The sequence below is a fragment of the Heliangelus exortis genome, chromosome 17, assembly GCF_036169615.1.
Source record: "Heliangelus exortis chromosome 17, bHelExo1.hap1, whole genome shotgun sequence".
In the NCBI taxonomy this organism is placed as follows: Eukaryota; Metazoa; Chordata; class Aves; order Apodiformes; family Trochilidae; genus Heliangelus; species Heliangelus exortis.
The window spans coordinates 1,993,931-2,019,577 of NC_092438.1; the positions used below are offsets into that span (position 1 = coordinate 1,993,931).

Consider the following 25,647-nt stretch of genomic DNA (forward strand, 5'->3'; position numbering starts at 1 on the left):
GGGTTTGTGCCCAGCTGAGGCCGCCCCCTCTTCCTGGCCCCCATTTTTGGTGATTTTGGGGCTTTCAGTGGTTCAGGGGCCAACCCTGGAGCTCGGGCTTGGTCCCTCCTGTCCCCAGGGTCCCCTCTACCTTCAGCTGGAGGGGGGGGCTGTGTCCTGGGGTGGTGGTGTAGGGGGGGGGGGTCTGGGGAATCCCAGGGAGGCTGTGTCCTGGGGTGGTGGTGTAGAGGGGGGGGGATCCCGAGGGTCCCCCTGCCACCTCGGAGCGGGGCTGTGTCCTGGGATAGTGGTGTAGGGGGGGGGTGTCCTGGGGGGGTCCCCCTGCCACCTCGCAGTGGGGCTGTGTCATGGGGTGGTGGTGTAGAGGGGGGAGGGAGGTCCTGGGGGGGTCCTACTGCCACCCCAGAGTGCGGCTGTGTCCTGGGGTGGTGGAGTAGCGGGGGGGGTCTGGGGAATCCCAGTGGGGATGTGTCCTGGGGTGGTGGTGTAGAGGGGGGAGGGGGTCCCCGGGTGTCTCCCTTCCACCCCGGAGTGGGGCTGTGTCCTGGGGTGGTGGTGTAGAGGGGGGGATCCCGGGTGTCTCCCTTCCACCCCGGCGGGGACCTGTGTCCTGGGGTGGTGGTGTAGAGGGGGGGGTGTCCCGGGGGGGTCCCCCTGCCACCCCTGGGGTTGTGTGTGCTCTGCTCCCCATTCCGGTTTTGCAGCTGCAAAAGGAGGAGCGGGACCCCCAGCTCCCAACCCCGTTTTGTGGGGAGGGGGTGGGGGTGTGGAAAGGCTGCGGGATCCCCCCCACCCCCCACCTCTCGTCCCGCAGGGCCCTCAGCCCGCCCCACGCTGCGTGATCCGCCCCGCACCGCCCGCTGCGGGGAGGGGCCGCGCCGGGACCGCCCGCAGGTACCGGCCGGGGTTCGGCGGGGCTGGGGGGGAACCCCGGGACCCCTCCTCCCCCCCCAGTTGCTACCCGGGGGCTGAGCCCCCTCCCTGGGTGACGGGACGGACCATGAAGGTGAAGGTGATTTCTGTCCTGGAGGACAATTACATGTACCTGGTCATCGAGGAGAGCACCCGGGACGCCATCGCCGTGGACGCTGCTGTCCCCAAAAGGGTGAGAGGTGTTGGCCCCCCACCCACCCACCCACCCCGAGGGGCCACAACCCCCGCCACGTCCCGGGGGGACTGCGGGGGACGTGCCCGGGGTGGTGGCCCCAGTGGGAGGTGGCGGAATATGCGGGGTCTGCGGGTGCATCCGAGTGTGACAAAAAGGGTGAACCCCCCCCCCCACCCCCCGTCCAGCCCCCCCGGAGTGTGTGTGTGTGCCAGACCCCACTCCCACCCGTGTCACCTTAACTGCTACCCCTGCCCGAACTGGCAACCCTGCAGACCCCAGAGCGAGCAAAAATGACCCAAAACGGAGCTTAGGAGCAGGGTTCCCAGATGAAGTTCTGGGCTCCCCCCTCGCCACTCTGTCCCCTGTGGGGTCCCTGCCTGGTGACCCCTTCGTACCCCCCCCCCCCCCCCCCTCCCCAGTCCCTGCGGACGCTGTCGCGGTTTTTAGGCGTTTGTTGCCGATTCGAACGTTTCCTTCCTTTCTGAGGAACGTAATCAGGAGCAGCCCGGAGGGGCTCGTTAGTGGCGATTAATTATCATTTGGGCACGAAAAAGCTTCCCGGCAGCGCAGCCCTGTGGTTGGCAGCCCCGCTCGGCTGTGCCGGGGGAGATGGGATGGGATGGGGTGGATGGGATGGGATGGGATGGGGTAGGGTGGATGGGTAGGATGGGGTGGGATGGGGTGGGATAGGATGAGGTGGGTGGGATGGGGTGGGTGGGATGGGATGGGATGGGATGGGATGGGATGGGATGGGATGGGGTGGGGTGGTCTCCCCATCGCTGTGGTGGTGGTGTCCCTGTGCACAGCCCCTGCCGCACTGCTGTGCTCCGGCTGCCAAAAGCCATAAAATGTCCCCGTCCCTGGTGGCAGCAGCAGCGCTTTCCCCTCCTCCCGCTCCGCTCCGCGCGGGGGTGTGGGGATGCGGGGAGCTGAGCCTTCCTCTCCCCCTCATCTTCCTCACCTGGTGGGGGTTTTGGGTTGTTTTCTCTGCCCGGAGCGATGGTGTGGGGGACAGAACCTGCGCTGGGCTGGGTGCTGGCTGTGTGTGTGTGTCTGTGTCCCCTCCTCTCCCTGCGCTCCCATCCTTCTGCTCCGGGTGCTTTTCAGTTGCTGGAAATCGTCAGGAAGGAGGAGGTGGTGCTCAGAGCCATCCTCACCACCCACCACCACTGGTCAGTGCCTCTGGGGGGGGTGTGCGGGATGTTTGGGGGAGGGGTTGGTGACACCGGGTGCCCATCCCCACCTCTGCTCCCCCCAGGGACCACGCGAGGGGCAACGAGGAGCTGGCGCGGCTCTGCCCCGGGCTCCGGGTCTACGGTGCCGATGAACGGATCGGAGCCCTGACTCACAAAGTGACCCACGAGCAGGAGCTGACGGTGCGTGGGGTCCGCTGGGCACCCCCGGAGCTCAGCACCATCCCTCCCCCCGTGCACTGATCCTGCCCCGTGGGGTGGCTGTGGGTGGCAGGGTCGGTGCTGGGCTGGTGGGGAGCAGAGCTGGGACACGGCGTGGTCCCCAAGTGGCACCGAGCTGGTGGGGTTGGTGTGGGGGGGGTCCCCTGTGTCGTGGGGAGGCTGCAGAGGTGGCACTGTGGGGTGGGAAGGAGTGCTGGGCTGGAGGAGAACCCCTGTGCCATCCCCAGCTCCTTTGGGGTGGCAGTGGGGCACCCATCACGCCCCTGGGGCTAAAGGCCCTCAGAGCAGGCACCTGCAGCCTGGGACTGTCCCCAAGCACCTCCCCTGGGGTGTCTGTCACCCCCTAGAGCCCCAGGCAGGTGACAGTGTGGAGCTTGGGGGTGACCCCAGCAGGATGCTGACCCTTCCTTTCTCCTTGCAGTTTGGGGCCATCCGGGTGAGGTGTCTCTTCACCCCCTGCCACACCTCGGGCCACATGTGCTACTTCATGTGGGAGGAGGGCTCCCTGGATGCTCCTGCCCTCTTCTCAGGTACCCAACCCCTCCCTGGGCACCCGTGGGGACACGGGGGGGGGGGGAGGGATGTGGCCTCTCCCCACTGTGCTTGGTGCTCCTGGGGTGAAGCTGGTACCCGGGGGGCTCCCATCCAGCACCCCCCATCCCTGGAAGTTGGCCCAAGGTCCCTTCTGTCCCCACCCCCCTCTCCCTGCAGGTGACACCCTGTTCGTGGGAGGCTGTGGGAAGTTTTTTGAGGGGACAGCAGAGCAGATGTACAGCAACCTCACCCAGGTCCTGGGGGCTTTGCCAAAGGAAACGGTGAGCTCCCCAAAATCCGGGAGGGCAAAGCAGGGGCTGGGGGGGTGCAGCAGGACCAGGATGGGTGGGAGCTGACACCGGGTGCTTCCTGGGGGGGGCATTTTGCAGAAAGTGTTCTGTGGCCACGAGTGCACAGTCCGGAACCTCAAGTTTGCCCTGAAAGTGGAACCAGAGAATGAAATGGTGAAAAAGAAACTCGCCTGGGCTAAAGTAAGTGGCTCTGCCCCTGCCTGGGGGGGGAGGCAGGGGAGGTGTTGGGTGCCAGGGGGGGTTGAGATGTCTCTGGTTCCTTGGCAGCAGAGAGATGATGAGGATTTGCCCACAGTGCCCTCCACACTGCAGGAGGAATTCCTCTACAACCCCTTCCTCCGGGTCACGTAAGCACTGCTGGTGCCTGAGGGGGGGTGGGGGGTGAAGGACCCCTCTGTGTCAACCCCAAAACAAGCCATGGGTGGGCAGGTCCTGGCTGGCTCCTCCTGTCCCCAAACTCTGCTCCCTTTTTCCCCTTTCTCCCAGTGGCTTCGTTACCTGCTGGGAAACCCAGGTGGAAGGGGGGGGTGCTTGGACACAGGGTCCCACAGAGCAGCCCTGGGTGCTCTCAGCACAAGGGTGGGACCCCCCCCATTGCCCAGCCCGTGGGGGAAGGTGTCCCCATCCCAGCAGAGATGCTCTCCTTGCAGGGAGGAGGCCTTGCAGAAGTTCACAGGCCAGACAGACCCCGTGGAGGTGCTGAGGACCCTCCGTACCCAGAAGGATAACTTCAAGAAGCCCAAGGAGAGGCTCCATCCCCAGGCTGTGCTTGCCTTTGACTGGGGACTTTTCAGCCCCTTCCTCGAGAAGAAGTGAGCGGCCAGGGGGGTGGTTCCTGAAACGTGGTGGGGGCTTCTCCCCTGCTCCCTCCCTCCATCCATCCATCCATCCATCCATCCATCCATCCATCCATCCATCCATCCCTCCATCCATCCATCCATCCATCCATCCATCCCTCCATCCCTCCATCCATCCATCCATCCCTCCATCCCTCCATCCATCCATCCATCCATCCATCCATCCATCCATCCATCCCTCCATCCATCCATCCATCCATCCCTCCCTCCCTCCCTCCCTCCATCCATCCATCCATCCATCCATCCATCCATCCCTCCATCCCTCCATCCATCCATCCCTCCATCCATCCATCCCTCCATCCATCCATCCATCCATCCATCTATCCATCCATCCATCCATCCATCCCTCCACCCATCCATCCATCCATCCATCCCTCCATCCCTCCATCCATCCCTCCCTCCCTCCCTCCCTCCATCCATCCATCCATCCATCCATCCATCCATCCATCCCTCCATCCATCCCTCCCTCCCTCCCTCCACCCCTCCATCCATCCATCCATCCATCCCTCCATCCATCCATCCCTCCATCCCTCCATCCATCCATCCATCCATCCATCCATCCATCCATCCATCCATCCATCCCTCCCTCCCTCCATCCCTCCCTCCATCCCTCCATCCATCTCTCCCTCCATTTTTTTTTGTCTTTCACCTGCTCCTTTGGGGGCTGCTTTGCTCCTCTCCCTCCATCCCGTGGTGATCCCTGGGGATGGAAGGAGCCTTTGGTGCCCTCAGCCAGCAGACAACTCCCTGCCCAGGGTTGGTTTTTTATTTATTTTTTTGGAGGACACCCACAGCCACAGCCTTAGGGAGCTGCCCCTCTCCTGCAGCTCTTTGCTTCTGGCAGCCAGCGAGGGAGAGGATGGAAAAATTGGGGACCTTGGGGGGGTGGCAGTGCCCCAGGGACCAGGTGGTGCCCGTGGGCATCTCAGTGGGTGCTGCCTCAGCTGGGTGCTCTCTGGGGCTTCCCCAGGGCTCTGATGGAGAAGGGGGCTCCAGACTCCCCTGCCTGGGCTCCTCCTGTCCCCGTGGCCTCCCCAGCCTGGGGGTGGGCAGGGAGATGTTTTTCAGGGGAAAATCAGCAGAGCCCACCTGAGCTGACACAAACCCTCCTTGCACCGGGGCTTGGGTACTTTTCCTCCCCCTTTTTTCTCCTTTTTTTCCACTTCCCTTGCCCTCTTTCTTCCCCCTTTTATTCTCCCTTTTCTTCCCCCCCTTTTTTCCTCCTTTCCTCTCTTCTTTCCCCCCTTTTTCCCTTTTTCCTCCCTTTTTTTCCCCTTTTCTCCTTTTCCCCTTTTCCCATCTTTGTCCCCTTTTTCCCCCTTCCCCCCTCCTCTCCCCCTTCCTTTTCCTCCCTTTTCTTCCACTCCCCTTTCTCCCTCCTTTTCCCCGTCTTCCTTTCCCTTTTTCCTCTTTTCCTTTTCCTCCTTTTCCCCTTTTCCTTTTCTGCCCCTTTTCCCTCCCCTTTTTTTCCCCTTTTCTCCCTTTTTCCCATCGTTGTCCCTTTTTCCTCCTTCCCCCCTCCTCTCCCCCTTCCTTTCCCTCCCTTTTCTCCCACTCCCCTCTTTCTCCTCCTTTCCCCCCCTTCCTCTCCCTTTTTCCTCTTTTCCCCTTTTCCTCCTTTTCCTTTCTTTTTCCCCCTTTTCCTTTCTTTTTCCCCTTTCCCTTTCTTTTTCCTCCCCTTTTCCCTTTCTCCCCCTTTTCCTTTCTTTTCCCCCCCTTTTCATTCCCTTTTACCCCCCCTCCCTTTCAGTCCCTTTTTCCCCCCTTTCTTCCCCCCCTTTCCCATAAAATGAGGGGGGAAAAGTCAGAAAGAGTTCCTGGGGCTTTGCTGAGCTGCAGGATCCATCCCAACCCCTCAGCCCCAGGGCACCTCCGTGCCAGGAGGGAATTGTACAACCCCTCTGCCTTTCTCAAACACTGGGACAATTTTTTTGGCAGCCACCCCCCTCCTGCTGCTCTGTGTCCATTGCTGCTTTTTCCATTTTTTTCCCCTCCCCTAAGATTAAAAAAAAAAAAAAGGGGGAGGGAAAACTTTTGGCTGAAATTTGTATTTATTTAAGTTTGAGGAGTCTGGAAAGCTTTTTTTTTTTTTTTTTTTTTTTTTTTCCTACTCATTTTGTGAAGTTCCAACAAAAGCAGAGAGGAGCAGGAGTTGCTCCCCAACCCCTTTTCCCCCACATCCTCATTTTTCAAGGCTTGATGAGCAATTTGGGAGCTGCTCAAGTTGACTTCAGGATCTCTCAGGTGTGGACTGGGAGCTGCACCCTGACCCCCTCTCCCCTTGCTAGAAACCAGACTCAGGTTTGCTCTTTTTTTTTTTTTTTTGGTTAAGTTTTGATAAATTCTCTGATTTTAAGTTATTAGAATGTCCTCCCCTGAACAGGAGGGGAAGAACAAATCCTGCTGCAGGAGTTGGCTCAGAGTTCAGTCCCCAAACTCAGTTTGCAGGAGTTCCTGGGCTCTTTTTCTGGAGGTTTTGTTGCCCCATGAGCAGCTGGAGGTGCCCAGCTCCCTGTGCATTCCCAATTCCCAGGATGGCTTTGGCCCAAAATGCTGTTGCCTTCCCTCCCCCTAATTGTTTAATTTAGAGCTAATTCAGCTTTATTTCTTGGTGCACTTCTGGCAGGTTGGCTGCAGAAGCAGAAATTATTTCTTTAGCACTGCTGTGCAGGGCTCAGCTCCTGGCAGAGCTGTGGATGGGGCTGAGTCTGAGCCTGGCTGGAAATAAAAATGTTGGGGTGCAGTTTTCCCACCAAGGGGTGGGAAAAAGCACCCAGTGCAGCCACCAACCTGCCTCAGAAATCACTCAGGTGGGGAAAGGGGGAAGCAAGGGCAGAGCTTTGCCTTACAACACTGTGAGTGCACTCCCTGAGCAGCAGCCCCTGGAAAATGCCAAGCTTTTCATTAAAAATGTGTAAAAAAAACTCCAAGTCTTTGACACTGGTGGCTTATTTTTAATCAAGAGGGGAGGAGGCTTTGAGAAGGACACAGGGAGGTGCTGCCAGGGGAGCTGAGAGCCCTGGGTGGGGGGTTTGGTGTTAGAAAGGGTGAGGTGCAGGAACCAACTCCATCTCTCTGTGCTCTGAAGGAACAAAGCAGCCTGGTAGCTTTGGCTGCACTTTTTGGCCACTTAACTCTTACTTTTTGCACAGTTCTTCTTCCCCACAGTAACTGGAAAAAGGAGAAATGTTGGGGTGATTCAGTGATTCTCAGCAGTCCCTCCCCAGATGTGTCATAATGCCAAAAAAAAAAAAAAAAAAGATTAAAAAAAAAGGTATTGGGATTAAAGAGAGCACAACAGAGTTATTCATTCAGTTGTTCTGCTCTGAGGAGATCTGTGTGGAGCAAAACCAAAAGCAAGGTGGGCACCTGGCCTCTCCAGACAGCCCCAAATTTGTCTCACAACATCTGTCCTCGTGCTGTGTCCAAACCAGATGTGTTCCCACTGACTCCTTGGGTGGTTCTGCTCAACTACCTGATCACTCCTGTTCCCTTGTGACACCTTTCCAAGGCACCAAAGACTTGGTCCTGTGTTGGAAAGAAATTTGGCAAGAGGTTCTTACTTGGAACACTGTGAAGAGCTCTTTCCTCTGCATTTAAGGATATTTTCCAGCCTGGCTCCTGTGGATGGGACAATTCTGGGACTCTAAATACTGGGTATTTAGGGAGAAAAAGGGAGAGATGTAATTGCCCACAGTTACAGACAATTGTTATAATTAAAGGAAAAAACAAGCACTCTTTTTTCTTCTTCAAGATTCATCCAAGTCCCCTTTTCAGCAGAGGATGCTGAAGTGATGCTGGCTGCCCCTCACACTCAGCTGCACCTCAAGGGCAGCCAGTCAGGGGCAGTGAAATGGAAAAACAGAACCCAAGGTCTAATTAGACCACTCAGGACTAATTGAGGATGCCCCACGAGGGACAGCCATAAATCTTAGTGCTGTGAAAACACAGCAAAGCCTGGAGGAGGAAGCAGAGGGCAGCACAGAGCCCATGGCAGGGAGGGTCAGCTCCTGGGAGTCAGCTCCTTGCATTCACCCATTCTGCCAGGAGCAGGGATGGGGTGGGAGTGCAAGTTGAGTCTGGGCAGAGGCCACAGTGCATTACTGGTTCTTTTGACATGTGTTTGAAGCTGGGGTTGGTTTTTATTTACATCAATGATAAAGCTGTAGGAATTGGCACTGCCTGTGTGCACGTTACCTTCTCATCCCACACCAGAGTCAGGAAGTGCAAACTCCCCGAGCTGGCACAGCCCTTCAGGTGTCTTTTGAGAGTCTGGGATATAATTCAAAGGCACTGAGTATCCACCCTGGGGCTTCACCTTCACCATTTGATGTTAAATCCAGTGCTGGTTTTCTCCACTGGGTGGTACCCTGTGTGCAAAGCTTGTGCAGCCTTCTCAGAGCCCGGCCCCCCGAGCCACTGCTCATACAGCTCCTTTACAGCTGGGTTCTTCCCAGGAATTTCAGGCTTTAGGGATTCATACAACCTCTCAACTTGCTGGAGCTGATCCTTGCTGCCTTCCCCAGCTGGTTTGATCTGCCCCCCTCCATTTAAACAGCCTGTGTGTGAGAAAAGGGGAGAGGGGGGGACACTGAGGTTAGAAACGGCTTCAGCTGGAGCAGAAATTAAAAAAAAAAACAACCTCAAAGCAACTGCAGCTCCTTTGCTCTGCACCTGCAAACAGTTACAGCAAGGCAAACACCAGTATAAGGGGGTTTACTCCCCACTTATCTCCCCCCAGCAGCCCTAGAGGGGAGAAGGCTGCCAAGGCAAGCTGGGATCTGCCAGGACACAGAAACTGGGAGCTCTGGCTCTTATCTGGTGGCTCCAGAGCATCCAGGAGGGAAGAGCCCTGGAGTCCCAGCTGAAGGTAAGGGGGAAAAGCCTGGGATGTGTCCTGAGTTTGCTGTCAGGGGGCTGGGAGCTGAGCTCTGTGTGTGTGTGGTTGTGTTCTGTGCTGTGCAGAACCTCAGGGAGGGGGCAGCTGCTCTGAGGGACAAGGGTGGCAGCTTGGTGGCACTTCAGGGGGGATCCAGAGGTTCCTGCTCCCTGTTAGGAGGTGCAAAGGGAAGCAGGAGGGAGAAAAAGGAGGAAAAAGGAATAATATAGGTAGGAACAGACTTTCTTCACCAGCCAAACATTCTCTAAAAGCATAATGGTGAGTTTTGTGTAATCTGTAGAGGAAGAATCTCCTCATGTACCAAAGAGCTGAGAAAAGCAGGACTCCCTGAAAATCTGTAGAGGAAGAATCTCCTCATGTACCAAAGAGCTGAGAAAAGCAGGAGGACCCCCTGAAAAGCACTAATTATTGTGGAATAATTGTGGAAAAATGTGTTGTGGAGTTGAACTGTAGTCACTTAACTCCTGCTGAGTTACCAGCTTCCAGGGAGGAAAATAATCCCACAAACACCTCTGCCATTCTGATGCTGTGATTATTGCCTCCCAAGAATCTGCCCCAATATTCAGGCTGTGAGGAATTACCCACTGTTCCCATAGTTTAGTTCAAGCTTTCCCAGGGTGAAGGAGTGAAATTCCAGCCTTACCTGAGGGACAGGCCATGACCTCAACATAGTGGTAGGGACATTTCCCTCTTTTCAGCTTTTGCACCAAATTCTGGATGTTCCGAAACCCGTAAGCCAAAGCAAAGTGGAGCAGAACCACCCCATCCCTCTCCAGTGTCACCTCCTGGAAGTCCTTGTTTCTGAGGAACAAGAGCAGAGAAAATGTCTCACCCCAAATTCACTTCTATTTTCAACTTCAAAGAGCCCTGTGCTAAAGCCAAGCTCTTTGTGAAGTTTTCTTGCAAGCAATCTCTCCTCGTTCTTGGCCACCCCAAAAAAAACCCAGGGGAAGGAACCAACTTCCAGCTCTTTTTTCAATTTTTTTGAGCACCTGCCCCCTGAAGAACACCTGCTGGGGAGTAAATCCTTAAAAGCTCGGCAGAGGGAGCATCCATAAAAGTTTTATTGTGCTGGATCTTCTGAGCTGGCTTCAGCCAACTGCTGCATTAGTGAGGCCACAGAGGAAATTCTGACATTAGAGGGGGTCATAAAACCAGGCAGCAAACCAGTACTGAAGGCTTCCAGCCTCCCAAGGTCAGTGGGAATGCCTGTTCCTCATAAAAGAATGAGTAATTTGATTTTTATCAAGTATTTCATATTGAGACTCTGGGGAATTGCTCCTTCTGCTTCCTAGACTGGAGAATTCTGAATATAAACGTTGCTAATTAGGGACAGGATTCATTAAAAATAACATTTTAACTGGGAAGCTAGCAGGAAACTCAGCTGGATGGGCCTCTCTCTCCTCAAACTTCAGTGGTTTGCTTTTTGTCCTGCCAGAGGATATTTAGAAGAGAGCCCCAAAGTCCTAACCCAAGGTTTTCTGGAACACATCTACCCCACTGCTCTGCTTGAGGTGAGGAAGCCCAGAGCTGGGTGAGCTCTAAAACCCTCCAAAACTTCTCTGCAACTTGATAGTGGAAAAAAACTATCCAGAATAAAGTGTGTGGGTGGTGAAGGGGCCAGGAGTCTCCTGGGAAAGGCTGCCCAGAGCTCTGGCTGATTTATTGCTCAGCAACTGGGGGAGTGAGGAGCCAATTCCCCTGCCTTGAAGCAAAATGTTGGACATTGCAAAGAAAGTTTCAGCCCAGCAGCAAAATAATGGCAGGAAGAAGAACTGCACTGAAATTGGGGCTTTCTGTAGGACTTCAGGCTTCTTACTTTAAAGGTTTGTACTGAATTGTGTCCACTTGAATTCCAAAAAGCTCCTTGGCTGCATGCTTGTAGATGTGTTCCAGGTAACCACCAGAACCACCTCCAGAGTGGCTGGTGAGCTCCTCTTCTGCAGCACTGCTGAACCTGGGGGAAGGGCAGAAAGCAGCAGTTTTAGGGGAAGACTGGGGAGAACACAACAGCCAGACCAAGCACAAAGGTCCAGGGGACTCAAGGAACAGAAAAAGCCACAGAGCAGCTGTCCTGGTTTGGGCCAGGATAAAAATAATTTGTACTTACAAGAGACTTAGCTGAAAGCAAAAGTACAAGACAGAAAATTAGCTTCATCCTGGCCCAAACCAGGACACCAGCTCCCTGTTCCCTTCCTCCTGGGAATCAGCTCCTGCAGGGCCCAGGAGACTGAACCCTGTGCTGCTCAGTGAAAATGCTGTCCTGCCACTGCCAGCTTCAGCTACCACCAAGATGTTTGAGAATGTCTGAGTTACCAGGGTCCCTGACACCTATTTTGTGAGCTTTTTGCTCAACACCTCTCTCTGCAAACATCCTGGGTGACACTCAGAAATGGGAGGAGGGAAATGAAGAAGCAGTGGTGGGGGGGGCTGTGAAGAGAGAGCCTCCATCTCCTGGAGAAAACAACCTGGCATCAGCCCTCTCTCTCTCTCAGCCAAGAGAGGTGAAACTTTCCTGCAGTATCAAGGGAGGCAGAGCTCATGGCTGGAACCTCCAGCTCTGGGTTGAGGCAGCTGCTTCAGAGGTGGCTGCTGGGCTGGGAGAAAAACTTCTGGGAGGTACCAGTGGTTTCCCCTGCTGGAGGTGGGGTATAAAGGCAGAAGACAGCTAAGGATGTGAAGAGGTTTGCTCCATGCCCAGCTCTCCTCAGTGGGATGGAGGGAAATGAAGAAGCAGTGGTGGGGGGTGCTGTGAAGAGAGAGCCTCCACCTCCTGGAGAAAACAACCTGGCATCAGCCTTCTCTGTCTCAGCCAAGAGACCTCAGAATTGGTGAAACTTTCCTCCAGCATCAAGGGAGGCAGAGCTCATGGCTGGAACCTGCAGCTCTGGGTTGAGGCAGCTGCTTCAGAGGTGGCTGCTGAGCTGGGAGAAATATCTCTGGGAGGTACCAGTGGTTTCCCCTGCTGGAGGTGGGGTAAAAAGGCAGAAGACACCTAAGGATGTGAAGAGGTTTGCTCCATGCACAGCTCTCCTCAGTGGGATCCTGGTTCAATTTCCCTGTGGTTTTGGTGTGGAACAACCATATTTCCATGTCTGCAGCTCTGGTTTTGCACAAGGAATTCCACCTGCCTGACATGGCAAAACACAACCAACCCTGCAGGGGTCAAGAGATTTGTTTCTTGAGCAGAGCTGAGCAGATGGAAGCCACAACAAGACCTTCTGCTGTCAGAGAATAACAAGATGAGGGAGCTGCTCCTAAGCCCTCCTCAGGCAGTGACACTTGAGTTCTCCCTCCAACAGCTGCAGCAGGAGAAAAAAAAAAAAAAAACCAAACCCAAGAACCACTTAAATCCAGGCCAAAGAGTTCCAAGTCAAAATGAAGATGTTGCCTCTTGCAGATAAAAATCTTCCCTTTGGAAGAACTGCAGCAAGGCAACACTTTCAGCCCCCCCCCAATCATCCCCCAGGAACTATTTTTAATTTGCTGTTGTTTACAGGAACTGAGCTTCATTAAGCAAATGGCTCAGTGTGTCTGGCCTCACGTACTGCTCCTCTCCTCAGAGCAGCCAGGCTCAGAGCTGGCCTGGAGCTAAGGGTTACACCAGGAAAAGTCCAGGGATTTCTGGCACTCCAGCTGATTCCTGCTGCCAAATGTAATAACCTCTTAATGGGCTTTTCCACGTGCTGGAGGATAAAGCAGAGGAGCAGGCAGTGGAGAGCTGGCAGGAGTGCTCCAAGTGCTGAGGAATACGTGCTGTTTGGAACCAGGCAGTTTGCTGAGGATGTTGCAGCTGGCAAAAGGGTTTAGAGGGATTTTATCACCACATGGATGAGGGATTTTATCACCACGAGGATGAGGGCTGATACTCAGAGTGTGCTCCAAAGAAACTGGCCAGAGATTTCTATCAAATAATTAGACATTCAGGTCTGTGTTATAACTGACACTTGCATAAATTTCCTAAAGGAACCAAAACACTTGAGAATTTTTTTTTTTTTTTGCTGTTGTTGTTCTGCTGGTGGTGTGACAATGAAGCAGGTAGAATAGAACTTGTTTTCATGGGTGACTTTTGCAGTTGTGCTTTTGGGTTCAACCACACAGATGTTTATTATAGAATAATATTTTCTTTTTTGCAACCTGTGCATCTGCTTTATCTGCAAAAGACACTTAATCCTAGGAAAAATGTGCATAAAAACATCTGTGCTAGTAAATGTCTTATGTGAAACCTACACCTGAATCCCCTGACATGGAGCAGGAGGAAAGGATGGCTCTGAGCAGGCATTTTATTTTAAATCTTTTTTTTTTTTTTAAATGAAGTATCTCTTACATGAGGGGGATGGGGTGGCAATGTCTCTGCTTCAGAAGCACAGGAGTGGCCAATGTGGGGAACAATTGGAATTAATTTAGGAAATAGGCTGCAGGGAAGGACTCTTCCCTTCACAGCATCCTCACTTAGAACCAAAGCAAACTTCCAAATGAGTGTCACAGCTGAACAGGGAGCACTGTCACACTGGAACAGCTGCCAGATGCTGCATTTTTGGGGTATCAAAGTCTCTCCTAAAAACTCAGGAAGCCTGCACAGTAAATTTTTGAGCCTTACACTTAATCTTTTCTGAGCCTTCAAGGTTGCTGCACTTGCAGCCTTTCTGCTTACTCATGTGCAAAGTGCTACAGAGATGTTTCCTTTAACCAGAAGAATGTTTTGGTTCAGTGTGGAACCACCAGTGCATGGCAGCTGAAATGAGGAAAATGGGATTTTCATGTTTCTGGAGTCACTCAGATCTCTGTGCAGTTGTCACTTCACCAGATGTTACTTTTCAGCTGAAGCAACTCAAGTCTCATCTGGTTTGCACATGTTTCAGGTCTCTTTTTTTTTTTTCTTTTTTTACAAATCCAGACTCCCAGAGATTAGCTCAGTGACCTAAATATTTCTTATTTATGCTTCAACTCTGGAATCCTTACAGTAGTTCTGATAACTGGGAACAGACACAGGGAAACTGAGCACAGAGCTGTCACAAGCTTTCCTTCAGCAAACCCTTTTACCCCTGATCTAGATTTTCATTTTTCAAAGTCTGCAGGTAGGTTTTTGTGGGATTCCACCAGGAAGTACCAGTACCTGAGGGAAATGAAAGGGATTTGTACTTCTCTGCCCCATTTTTCTGCCCTTCTGCTCTTACTGGGGTCATTCTGGCAGTCCTGCTGATTTGCAGTGAGAGCTGCTACTCTTTGGGCTACTAAAATCTCAAACAAATAGTCACAGGTTCTCCAAAAGTGGAGCCTCAGCACAGTCTGCAGATGAAGTGTTTGGACAGATTCAAAATCAGACACAAGAAACTCAGTGAAATGCCAAGACTTGTGTAGAACAGCAGTGGGAAGGCAAATTCTGCTGAACATTCCTCAAATACTGGATGAGAAAACATGACTGAAGATGCAAATGAGATTTGGTTCTTACATGGAATCCAAAGGAGCAGGCTCTACATCTGCTAGAGACACTCCTTCTTCTTCCAAGAGCTTCAGCACTTCTCCTAAAACAGAACCACAGGCATGGGAAGCTCTTTTTTGGATGACAAAGGGGGAAACAGTCCACAAGACTGCATCTACAACCTTCCCCAGGACAGGGTTTGCAGCACTGAGGTGTAATTAGACAGCAATATCCATGCACTGTGTCCCCTGCCAGTGCCAAAGGGTTAGGAAAGCCACCAAACACCTTGCTGGGAGGCTGGGAGTGCCTCTGGCTCTGCTTACCTGTGGTGATGACACAGTCCACATCACGAGTTTGATACTCTTGGTTGAAGAAGTCTGGCCTGGAAGCCTCCAGCTTTTTGTCATAACAGGGCATGACTGTGACATGGTACACCTGGTCAGGGGGGAAGTGCTGGAAGGAAGAAGGAAGCTGTTGGACTGGCCAAGAGCAAAAAAACAGGGAGGTATTTTACAGGTAAAAATGAGAACGATGAAATTTCATCCCTCCCTCCCTCCAGAAACACTCTCTACAGTCACTGAACTTTTATTTTTGTGTCTCTCTCTCTATATACACATTTTTATACATTATTTCTGTCACAGAACCCAACTTTAGGTTGTAACCAGCATGGTCTCTGCCCCTGCTCCTCTTGCTAGTGCAGCTGAGCCCCAAGAAGTCAGTGAATTCCTAACTATGCACTTAGAGAACTTGTTCCATGCTACCAAAACCCAACCCCTGCACAAGCAACTAAGGAATATCTGGTGTTGGGGGGAAAAAAAAACCTCATGGCCATCCAAGAAATTAAGTACAGGCTGAGGAAACAAGTCATTGACTCAAGGCCAAATATTCTCAGTAGCAGCCAATTTTGGGGACAAGGATGCAGCTGCATTTGCTTCATGTGAGTGTTAAACCACTGCTCATTAGTGGCCAATAAATCAAACAAATCAGGAGTGGTGCTTAAGTTTCCTGGACAAATCTAGGTTATAATTCTGGTCTTTTAAAAATCAAATTTATGTCTGGAAAGGTTCCAGAGGTTAAAGGGTGAGAAGAGAACTTAAGTCAAACTGAAACAGAAGATGAAGTTGGGTAATTTTTAGACAGCTCATGATCTGCACGTCTGCACTGCCTGAAGCTTTGTCTGGGGATGATTTAAGTTATTCACCAGTGTTAAACAAGATGAAAATGTCCCACACAGGCAAGATGAGGGCACCAGGACACTGAAAAATGGTTGGTGGGTTTTTTTTTTTAGCCTTCCTTAATAACATTTTCAGTAGCCTGTGCAGAATGTGCTTGGTGTTGCTGCTCTAGTTGCCAAATTCTGTTAGGATAAAACAGAAGTGAGAAGGATGCTGCCTTTGGGTAATTTTCACCTTTAAGTTCTATTGTTCTATAGTGGAGTCCCTCAGGGGTCAGTACTGGGACTGGTGTTGTTCAATATCTTCATCAACGACTTGGATGAGGGTCTAGAATGTACCCTCAGCAAGTTTGCTGATGACACTGAGCTGGGAGGAGTGGCTGACACACCAGAAGGCTGTGCTGCCATTCAGAGAGACTTAGAGAGGCTGGAGAGTTGGGCAGGGAGAAACATGATGAAATTCAACAAGGGGAAGTGTAGAGTTTTGCATTTGGGGAAGAACAACACGATGTCCCAGTATAGGTTGGGGGCTGAGCTGCTGGAGAGCAGTGGAGGTGAAAGAGACCTGGGGGTCCTGGTAGACAAGAAGATGCCCATGAGCCAGCAATGTGCCCTTGTGGCCAAGAAGGCCAATGGCATCCTGGGGTGCATTAGAAAGGGTGTGGTTAGTAGGTCAAGAGAGGTTCTCCTCCCCCTCTATTCTGCATTGGTGAGGCCACACCTGGAGTATTGTGTCCAGTTCTGGGCCCCTCAGTTCAAGAAGGACAGGGAAGTGCTTGAAAGAGTCCAGCGCAGAGCTACTGAGATGATTAAGGGAGTGGAACATCTCCCTTATGAGGAAAGGCTGAGGGAGCTGGGTCTCTTTAGTTTGGAGAAAAGGAGACTGAGGGGTGACCTCATCAATGTTTTCAAATATGTAAGGGGTGAGTGTCAGGGAGATGGAGTTAGGCTTTTCTCAGTGGTGACCAGTGATAGGACAAGGGGTAATGGGTGTAAATTGGAGCATAGGAGGTTCAAGTTGAATATCAGAAAAAATTTTTTTACTGTAAGGGTGACAGAGCCCTGGAACAGGCTGCCCAGGGGGGTTGTGGAGTCTCCTTCACTGGAGACATTCAAAACCCACCTGGACACGTTCCTAGGGGATGTACTCTAGGGGGCCCTGCTCTGGCAGGGGGGGTTGGACTAGATGATCTTTCCAGGTCCCTTCCAACCCCTAGGATTCTAGGATTCTAGGATTCTATGATTGTTTAGCAGGCAGCAAACCAAAAAAACAACAGCCTGAGGCTTTTAGTTTTAGCACTTTGCCACTCTTTGCAGTGCACTGCAGCCCCTTACCTGCTGTTGTGCAAAATACTCCTTGACCAAGGAGCCCATGACCTGCTGTGGAGACTTGGTGGTGCTGATGTAAGGAATGATAAAGCTGCCATGGGTTTTCTCTGCATAGCAGATCCAACCTGGAAGGAGTGGAATCAGCAAATTAGATAATTATCAAACACCCCTTCACTCTGCTCAGCCTCCCCCCAGCCTTTCTCCCCCTTTCACAGCCATTTTCAGCCCCACTTCAGCTCAGAAAGCAAAGGAAGTTTCACCTTTGCTCAGCAGCTTTCTGCAGTTTTCTCCTCATCTGAATGATGCCACTTTCTTATTTCCATAACTCCCCTAATTCTCTAGAGTTAGGGAGGCCCAAGAATTACCTGGACAGGCAGAAGCCAGCATTGGCAAAGCCTTTTTGTCTTCAGCTTGCCTCAGGAAACGTTTCACAAACTCCTCTTGGCCCTCCAGCAGGCTGAAGTTTCTTGAGAAAGTTGTATCAAAAACATAGTGCACACCTAGGGCAGGACAGTTAAAAGTCAAAGGAGCCAGCAAACTGCCCCAAAACTGCTCCAGTCACACTCAACACAGATTTATTAACTTATTTCTGCCTCACAGAGAGGCACCAAGCTCTACAGCTGAGAGCAAACAGCCCTTCCCAGCACCCTGCAAATCCCACCCTTCCAGCTCCTTCTTTTTGTCACTGAAATTGCAAACAAGTTGGTTTTTGGTTTTTTTTTTTTTTTAGCCAGGGCCAGTTCTGCAACCTGAGGAGGTTAAATCACACCAGCCTTGTGTGCTTGAACAATTCTGCTCAGGTCCTACCCCAGCAGCCCCCTCTGAGAGGCCCAGAACACAGCACCACACTTGCCTAAACTCTTGAAGAATGAAGTCAGCTTCTTGGCTGTCTCCAGAACTCCCATTTTGCACCTGGCAGCTAAGGAAGCTCTGGACTGGGGTGAAACAGAGACCACCACCAACTTCTGTTCACTGGGAGCAGCAGTCTGGGGAAAAAAAAAACCAAAAAACCAAACAGAAATACTGTTCAGATAATATCAACATCAGAGGGGCAGAACTCCCAGCACAGGAGAACAAATCTCCCAGTTTGAAAGTGTCTCCCAGTTTGCCTCCCAGTTTGAAAGTGTCTCCCAGTTTGCCTCCCAGTTTGAAAGTGTCTCCCAGTTTTGAAGGTGCCTCCCAGTTTGCCTCCCAGTTTGCCTCCCAGTTTAAGTGTCTCCCAGTTTAAGTGTCTCCCAGTTTGAAAGTGTCTCCCAGTTTGAAAGTGTCTCCCAGTTTGAAAGTGTCTCCCAGTTTGAAAGTGTCTCCCAGTTTGAAAGTGTCTCCCAGTTTGAAAGTGTCTCCCAGTTTGAAAGTGTCTCCCAGTTTGAAAGTGTCTCCCAGTTTGTCTCCCAGTTTGTCTCCCAGTTTGTCTCCCAGTTTGTCTCCCAGTTTGTCTCCCAGTTTGTCTCCCAGTTTGTCTCCCAGTTTGTCTCCCAGTTTGTCTCCCAGTTTGTCTCCCAGTTTGTCTCCCAGTTTGAAAGTGTCTCCCAGTTTAAGTGTCTCCCAGTTTAAGTGTCTCCCAGTTTGAAAGTGTCTCCCAGTTTGTCTCCCAGTTTGTCTCCCAGTTTGTCTCCCAGTTTGTCTCCCAGTTTGTCTCCCAGTTTGTCTCCCAGTTTGTCTCCCAGTTTGTCTCCCAGTTTGTCTCCCAGTTTGTCTCCCAGTTTGTCTCCCAGTTTGTCTCCCAGTTTAAATGTCTCTCAGTTTTGAAAGTCTCCCAGTTTGAAAATGTCTCCCAGTTTGAAAATGTCTCCCAGTCTAAAAGTGTCTCCCAGTCTAAAAGTGTCTCCCAGTCTAAAAGTGTCTCCCAGTCTAAAAGTGTCTCCCAGTCTAAAAGTGTCTCCCAGTTTGCCTCCCAGTTTGAGTGTCTCCCAGTTTGAGTGTCTCCCAGTTTAGAAGTGTCTCCCAGTTTAGAAGTGTCTCCCAGTTTAGAAGTGTCTCCCAGTTTAGAAGTGTCTCCCAGTTTAGAAGTGTCTCCCAGTTTAGAAGTGTCTCCCAGTTTAGAAGTGTCTCCCAGTTTAGAAGTGTCTCCCAGTTTAGAAGTGTCTCCCAGTTTAGAAGTGTCTCCCAGTTTATCTCCCAGCTTTAAAAGTGTCTCCCAGTTTGTCTCCCAGTTTGTCTCCCAGTTTGTCTCCCAGTTTGTCTCCCAGTTTGTCTCCCAGTTTGTCTCCCAGTTTACCACTGGAATCAGTACCTCATTCCTTTAAACCTTCTTTCCAAACCTGTCCTTACTACTTCAAAACTGGAAAAAACCCCCAGAAGTGCTCTCAGCACGTCCTCACATCCCTCAGGTTCATTTTTTTTGGGTGCTCTTTCCACAACAGCTGGAAAAAAAACCCCAAAACCCCCAAGGTGCCCACCCTGCAGCCTCCCAGCTGTGAGCTGGCACCCACCTTGTTCAGAGCCAGGGTTTTGCAGAGCTCCTCGTGGCTCTGCTGGGTGATCAGCACACTCTCTGCTGAAGTGATGCAGCCACTGCAGGCCAAGCAGTCATTCAGGGTGATTTTTGCCTTTTCCAGTTTCTGGGCTGCTCCATCCTGGAAAAAAAGGGATAAAACTCAGTGCAGGATGAGTAGCAAAGGTGGTGTTGCCCTTGTTGTGCTCTTGGGTTAGGATTTTATACGTTTGAACTGAAAAATCCCAGAGTTGTGCACAGGAATTCCAGTTTCATTCCTCCTGATCAGATTGGGGAAAAAAAACCCAAAAAACCAAACAGAAATTCTGTTGAGATAACATCAACATCAGAGGGGCAGAACTCCCAGCACAGGAGAACAAATCTCCCAGCTTGAAAAGTGGCTCCCAGTTTAAAAGTGGCTCCCAGTTCAAAAGTGTCTCCCAGTTTCAGTGCCTCCCAGTTTCAAAGTGTCTCCCAGTTTCAGTGTCTTCCAGTTTAAGTGTCTCCCAGTTTTAAAAGTGTCTCCCAGTTTGAAAGTGTCTCCCAGTTTGAAAGTGTCTCCCAGTTCAAGTGTCTCCCAGTTTAAGTGTCTCCCAGTTTAAGTGTCTCCCAGTTTAAAAGTGTCTCCCAGTTTGAAAGTGTCTCCCAGTTTGAAAGTGTCTCCCAGTTTAAAAGTGTCTCCCAGTTTGTCTCCCAGTTTAAAAGTGTCTCCCAGTTTGTCTCCCAGTTTGAAAGTGTCTCCCAGTTTAAGTGTCTCCCAGTTTAAGTGTCTCCCAGTTTCAGTGTCTCCCAGTTTCAGTGTCTCCCAGTTTCAAAGTGTCTCCCAGTTTTAAGTGTCTCCCAGTTTTAAGTGTCTCCCAGTTTAACTGTCTCCCAGTTTAAAAGTGTCTCCCAGTTTGTCTCCCAGTTTGAAAGTGTCTCCCAGTTTAAGTGTCTCCCAGTTTAAGTGTCTCCCAGTTTAAGTGTCTCCCAGTTTGAAAGTGTCTCCCAGTTTGAAAGTGTCTCCCAGTTTTAAGTGTCTCCCACTTCAAGTGTCTCCCAGTTTGTGTCTCCTAGTTTCAAAGTGTCTCCCAGTTCAAGTGTCTCCCAGTTTCAAAGTGTCTCCCAGTTTGTCTCCCAGTTTGTCTCCCAGTTTGTCTCCCAGTTTGTCCCCCAGTTTGTCCCCCAGTTTGTCCCCCAGTTTGTCCCCCAGTTTGTCTCCCAGTTTGTCTCCCAGTTTGTCTCCCAGTTTGTCTCCCAGTTTGTCTCCCAGTTTGTCTCCCAGTTTGTCTCCCAGTTTCAAAGTGTCTCCCAGTTTCAAAGTGTCTCCCAGTTTAAATGTCTCCCAGTTTCAAAGTGTCTCCCAGTTTCAAAGTCTCCCAGTTCAAGTGTCTCCCAGTTTAAGTGTCACCCAGTTTAAAAGTCTCCCAGTTTAAAAGTGTCTCCCAGTTCAAAAGTGTCTCCCAGTTCAAAAGTGTCTCCCAGTTCAAAAGTGTCTCCCAGTTTCAGTGCCTCCCAGTTTCAGTGCCTCCCAGTTTAAAAGTGTCTCCCAGTTTAAGTGTCTCCCAGTTTAAAAGTGTCTCCCAGTTTGAAAGTGTCTCCCAGTTTGAAAGTGTCTCCCAGTTTAAGTGTCTCCCAGTCTAAAAGTGTCACCCAGTTTAAAAGTGTCTCTCAGTTTGTCTCCCAGTTTAAGGTGTCTCCCAGTTTAAGTGTCTCCCAGTTTAAGTGTCTCCCAGTTTAAGTGTCTCCCAGTTTAAGTGTCTTCCAGTTTGAAAGTGTCTCCCAGTTTGAAAGTGTCTCCCAGTTTGAAAGTGTCTCCCAGTTTGAAAGTGTCTCCTAGTTTTCAAAGTGTCTCCCAGTTTGTCTCCCAGTTTCAAAGTGTCTCCCAGTTTAAGTGTCTCCCAGTTTGTGTCTCCCAGTCTAAAAGTGTCTCCCAGTTTAAGTGTCTCCCAGTTTAAAAGTGTCTCCCAGTTTGTGTTCCAGTTTAAAAGTGTCTCCCAGTTTGAAAGTGTCTCCCAGTTTCAGTGTCTCCCAGTTTGAGTTTCTCCCAGTTCAAGTGTCTCCCAGTTTAAAAGCGTCTCCCAGTTTGTCTCCCAGTTTAAAAGTGTCTCCCAGTTTGTCTCCCAGTTTGAAAGTGTCTCCCAGTTTGAGTTTCTCCCAGTTCAAGTGTCTCCCAGTTTAAAAGTGTCTCCCAGTTTGTCTCCCAGTTTGAGTTTCTCCCAGTTCAAGTGTCTCCCAGTTTAAAAGCGTCTCCCAGTTTGTCTCCCAGTTTAGAAGAGTCTCCCAGAGCACAAGCTCATTAACATTTTTAATTAATTCTTGGTGCTCTGTCTGCAGAACTTCCCTGGGTGCTGCTGGCAGAGCTTTGCCACAGGAAGGGAAGATTTTTCCTCCTCTTTGACCTGGATAAATCAGTTTTCCCAGGAGCCTCTGCTTGGACTCCTCACTGCAGTCAGACCCAGAGCAAGCAATTAGTGGCTGCTAAATTAAAATTTTAAAATAAGAACTCAAGGCTTCTTTGGCAGAGCTGAATCCCTGGGTTCTGGGGTGGTTTTTTTTTTTAAGTCAAAAGATCATCATCTGCTTCAGGTTCAAAGGATTGGTTTGGATAAATTCCCAGCTTGGTTAATTTGTTAACTCCTGAAAAAGCAGGAAAAGAATTCTCCAAAATTCAGTGGTAATTCTCTAAGCAGAAGGGTCCTGAATCCTGCAGGCTCCTTTGCAAATAAGATGAAATATTCTTTTTTAAAAAAAGAGCAGCTATTTGGACCTCTTGGTGGGTGAGCACTGACACTGCCTCAGGGAAATGAGGAGCTGCTAAGAGTTTAGCACTGAAAACAGAGTTCTCCCAGGGCTGATCAGTGTTTTGGAGCATAAAAGTGACCCAAAATCAGAATTACTGCTTAAAAAAGTGGGTAATTAAGAAGCTGGAGTTGGGAAATTAGATCTGAGCAGGCTGCCAGCACCAACAACCCCTTTTCCAACACCTCAGGCTGCTTTCAGGCATCAGATATTCAAATCTTTACCAATAAACCTCTGGGGGTTTTTTTGGGTACTGAATAAAAATCCCACCTTACCTGATTGATCTGAAAGTAGCTCCCATCTGCTTCAATTCTGATCTTTGCTGCTGCTTTCCCAGGTTTTTTTTCCACTTTGACAGGTTTGATGCATTCCTGAAAGACAAAGCAAGCCTGGAAGTGAGGAGATGAGGGACAAAACCCAGCAGGGCTGGAAATGATCAGAACCCCAGACCCATGGAACCCAAACTCTGGTTCTGGAAAGCTCCTTCCTCTCCCCTTAAGCTGTGGATTTCCTCCCAGCACCTCCAAATCCCTCCAGGAAAAAAAAAAGCAGAAATTGCTCACCCCTTTTTGACAGCAGGAACATTGCTCCAGCATCATCCTCAACTCGGGACAATTCTGTTGGGTTTGGGTTTGGTTTTTTTTTTAATTTTTTTTTTTTTTTTCTTTCTGAGGAGCTCAGCTGTGTTTTAGAGCCCTGGGAAGAACTGGAGGCTTGGCTGCACGCTCCTCCCTCCCTCCCCCAAACCTCGGGATGATCCTTGGAGTCCTCCTCGAATTTCTGGAGGCGTGGTCAGCCCCGGGGTTGGTGCCAAAGAGCTCCCAGCTGATGTTCAAAAGGCTCTGACGACCTCGGTGGGGTTGCTGCCAGTTTATTGTTCTCTGATGAAGTCCCAAGGGTTTTTTTTTTTTTTTTTTTTGGCATTTTCTGAGGTGTTTTTTTATTGTTCAGGCACCTTGTGACTCCTCGACCTATTTATTTGGACACCTGGGGTTCTGTTTGCCCCTCACCCCCCTTGCTCTGTCCCCACTTCCCCTCCTCCTCTGATTAATTCAGCTTCCCAACATTTTGCAAGATTCTGAGACTCCCAGAAAAAAAAACAAAAAACCAAAACAAACCAAGTCTTCAGGACTCCTCAGCTGTGCTCCCTGAATAAAACAATCACCTCTCATCACACAGAAAAGCAGCTCCTGATATTTATGGGAAATAAAGAGAGGGAAGGAGCTTTGCTGTGCCCTGATCCCCCCCCCCCAATCTCCTTCCAGGGCAGTTTTTCTGTCCAGGTTTTTCTATGTCCAGGGCAGTTTTTCTGCTCTCCTCATCACCCAAGATGCCTGGGATGATTATTTTGGATTTTTGCTGGAAGACTCCCAAAGGAGCAGCTTCGAGTTCCACCCCTCAGCCACCTGCTCCTCTGTGGCCATCTGCAGTTGTGTGGAAGGGGCTGTGTTTAGGCTTAAGGTTTGTTGTTTTTTTTATTTATTTTTTCCTCGGGGAGGTGTGTGGGTTATCACTTAACAGGGCACTGTGCAGAGGGGGCTGGGAATCACTGGGAATTGAACCAAAGTTTTTCCTTTGCTGCTTCCAGAGGCTCAGCCCAGGGCTGCTGCTCCCCCTGCTCCCTGCAGGAGCCACAAAACCCTCTCCCTGTTGGGTTTTTTGTTTTTTTTTTCCTTTTCCTATTTTCACACAATCACTGAACAGCTGAGCTTGGAAAAGCCCAAACTCCCCCAATCCAACCCTTCCCCAGCACTGCCCAGACCCCCCCCCCCCTTATCCCTCACCCCCCTTATCCCTCACCCCCTTTATCCCTCACCCCCCATCTCCAAGGCCTGGAAACCTTGGAAAACTTAGGGACTGCCCTGGGCAGCCTGGGCCAAGCCCTGAAAACCTTTCGGGGGTGAAAAATTCCCTCAGGATATTTTATTTCACCCGGAGGACGCCTCACAACCCACGGGCCTCGGCCTCCTGCGGGCAGGACGGACCCCGGGCGGGGGGAAGGGAGGGCCGGGCCGTGTTGTCTCCCTCCCCCGGCCCCGGTAGCCTCGGGCAGGTCCCGGTAGCCGCCGGTCCGTACCCACCTGTGAGGGGCCGATGTAATCGTCCAGGTCTGTCAGCTGCAGAACCCCGCTGAAGGCGGACGCCATCGCGGCCGCAAAGCGCGGCAGCCAGGGGGAGGGCGGGGCCGCCGGTGATGTCGTAAAAAGGGAGGCGTGGTCGAGTGTCGTAAAGAGCGACGAGGAGGGCCCCGCCTTGCCGGAAAGCGCGGGGGGGAGGCTGACATGGCGGCGGCGGGAGGGGAGAGGGCGGGGTGTGGGGCTTGCTCTTTTTCCCCCCTCTTTTTCCCCCCTCTTTTTCCCCCCTCTTTTTCCCCCCTCTTTTTCCCCCCTCTTTTTCCCCCCTCTTTTTCCCCCCTCTTTTTCCCCCCTCTTTTTCCCCCCTCTTTTTCCCCCCTCTTTTTCCCCCTCTTCCTCCCCTCCTCTTCTTCCCTTCCTCTTTCTTCTTCTTCCTCCTCCTCTCTTCCTCCTCCTCTCTTCCTCCTCCTCTCTTCCTTCTCCTCTCTTCCTTCTCCTCTCTTCCTCCTCCTCTCTTCCTCCTCCTCTCTTCCTCCTCCTCTCTTCCTCCTCCTCTCTTCCTTCTCCTCTCTTCCTCCTCCTCCTTCTTTCTTCCTCCTTCTGCTCCTCTCTTCTTCTTCCTCCTCCTCTCTTCTTCCTCCTCCCCTCTTCTTCTTCCTCCTCCCCTCTTCTTCTTCCTCCTCCCCTCTTCTTCTTCCTCCTCCCCTCTTCTTCTTCCTCCTCCTCTCTTCCTCCTCCTCCTCTCTTCCTCTTTCTCCTCCTCTCTTCCTCCTCCTCCTCCTCTCTTCTTCTTCTTTCTGCTCCTCTCTTCTTCTTCTTCCTCCTCCTCTCTTCCTCTTCCTCCTCCTCTCTTCCTCCTCCTCCTCCTTTCTTCCTCCTTCTGCTCCTCCCTTCTTCTTCTTCCTCCCCCCCCTCTCTTCTCCCTCCCCCCCTCTCTTCCTCCCCCTCCTCTTTCCTCCTCCCCTCCCCTCCTCCCTTTCTCTGCCAGAGAAGGGAACAAAGCTCAGGAAGGGCCTGGAGCACAAATCCTGAGAGGAGCTGAGGGAGCTGGGGGTGTTCAGTCTGGAAAAGAGGGGGTGAGAGGAGACCTGATGGCATCTGCCTCAAGGGAGGTTGGAGTGAGGAGGGAAACAGCTCCTGAGGGATGGGATAGGAGCAGAGGGAATGGATGGAAGCTGTGCCAGGGGAGGTTTAGGCTGATGTCAGGAAATGTTTTTCCCTGAGAGGGTTGTCAGGCATTGGGATGGCCCAGGACAGGGGTGGAGTCACCATCCCTGGAGGCATTTAAAAGGTGTTTGGACCTGGTC

The 25,647-nt window shown here is 51.4% G+C and overlaps 2 protein-coding genes across 3 annotated transcripts; one reads left to right on the forward strand and one right to left on the reverse strand.

The window, feature by feature from the left end:
* The first annotated feature begins 847 nt into the window (after positions 1–847).
* Positions 848–4,342, forward strand: LOC139803987 (hydroxyacylglutathione hydrolase-like protein). Of its 2 annotated transcripts, none has more exons than XM_071760705.1 (8): positions 848–1,105; positions 2,216–2,280; positions 2,367–2,484; positions 2,945–3,053; positions 3,235–3,338; positions 3,447–3,548; positions 3,639–3,715; positions 4,019–4,342. In XM_071760705.1, the coding sequence occupies exons 1-8, from the start codon at positions 1,001–1,003 to the stop codon at positions 4,182–4,184; spliced, it is 846 nt and encodes a 281-aa protein (XP_071616806.1). In that variant the 5' UTR covers positions 848–1,000; the 3' UTR covers positions 4,185–4,342. The 2 variants fall into 2 exon arrangements, with proteins under 2 accessions (XP_071616806.1, XP_071616805.1); XM_071760704.1 differs by having other exon boundaries at positions 849–1,105; positions 3,636–3,715; positions 4,019–4,336.
* Positions 4,343–7,158: 2,816 nt separating this feature from the next.
* Positions 7,159–24,481, reverse strand: CIAO3 (cytosolic iron-sulfur assembly component 3). Its single transcript, XM_071761198.1, has 11 exons — positions 24,347–24,481; positions 22,541–22,636; positions 19,483–19,626; positions 17,904–18,036; positions 17,416–17,550; positions 17,057–17,175; positions 14,871–15,000; positions 14,578–14,650; positions 10,945–11,082; positions 9,769–9,926; positions 7,159–8,784 (listed from the first exon to the last, which is right to left on the reverse strand). The coding sequence occupies exons 1-11, from the start codon at positions 24,410–24,412 to the stop codon at positions 8,546–8,548; spliced, it is 1,431 nt and encodes a 476-aa protein (XP_071617299.1). The 5' UTR covers positions 24,413–24,481; the 3' UTR covers positions 7,159–8,545.
* Positions 24,482–25,647: the final 1,166 nt, after the last annotated feature.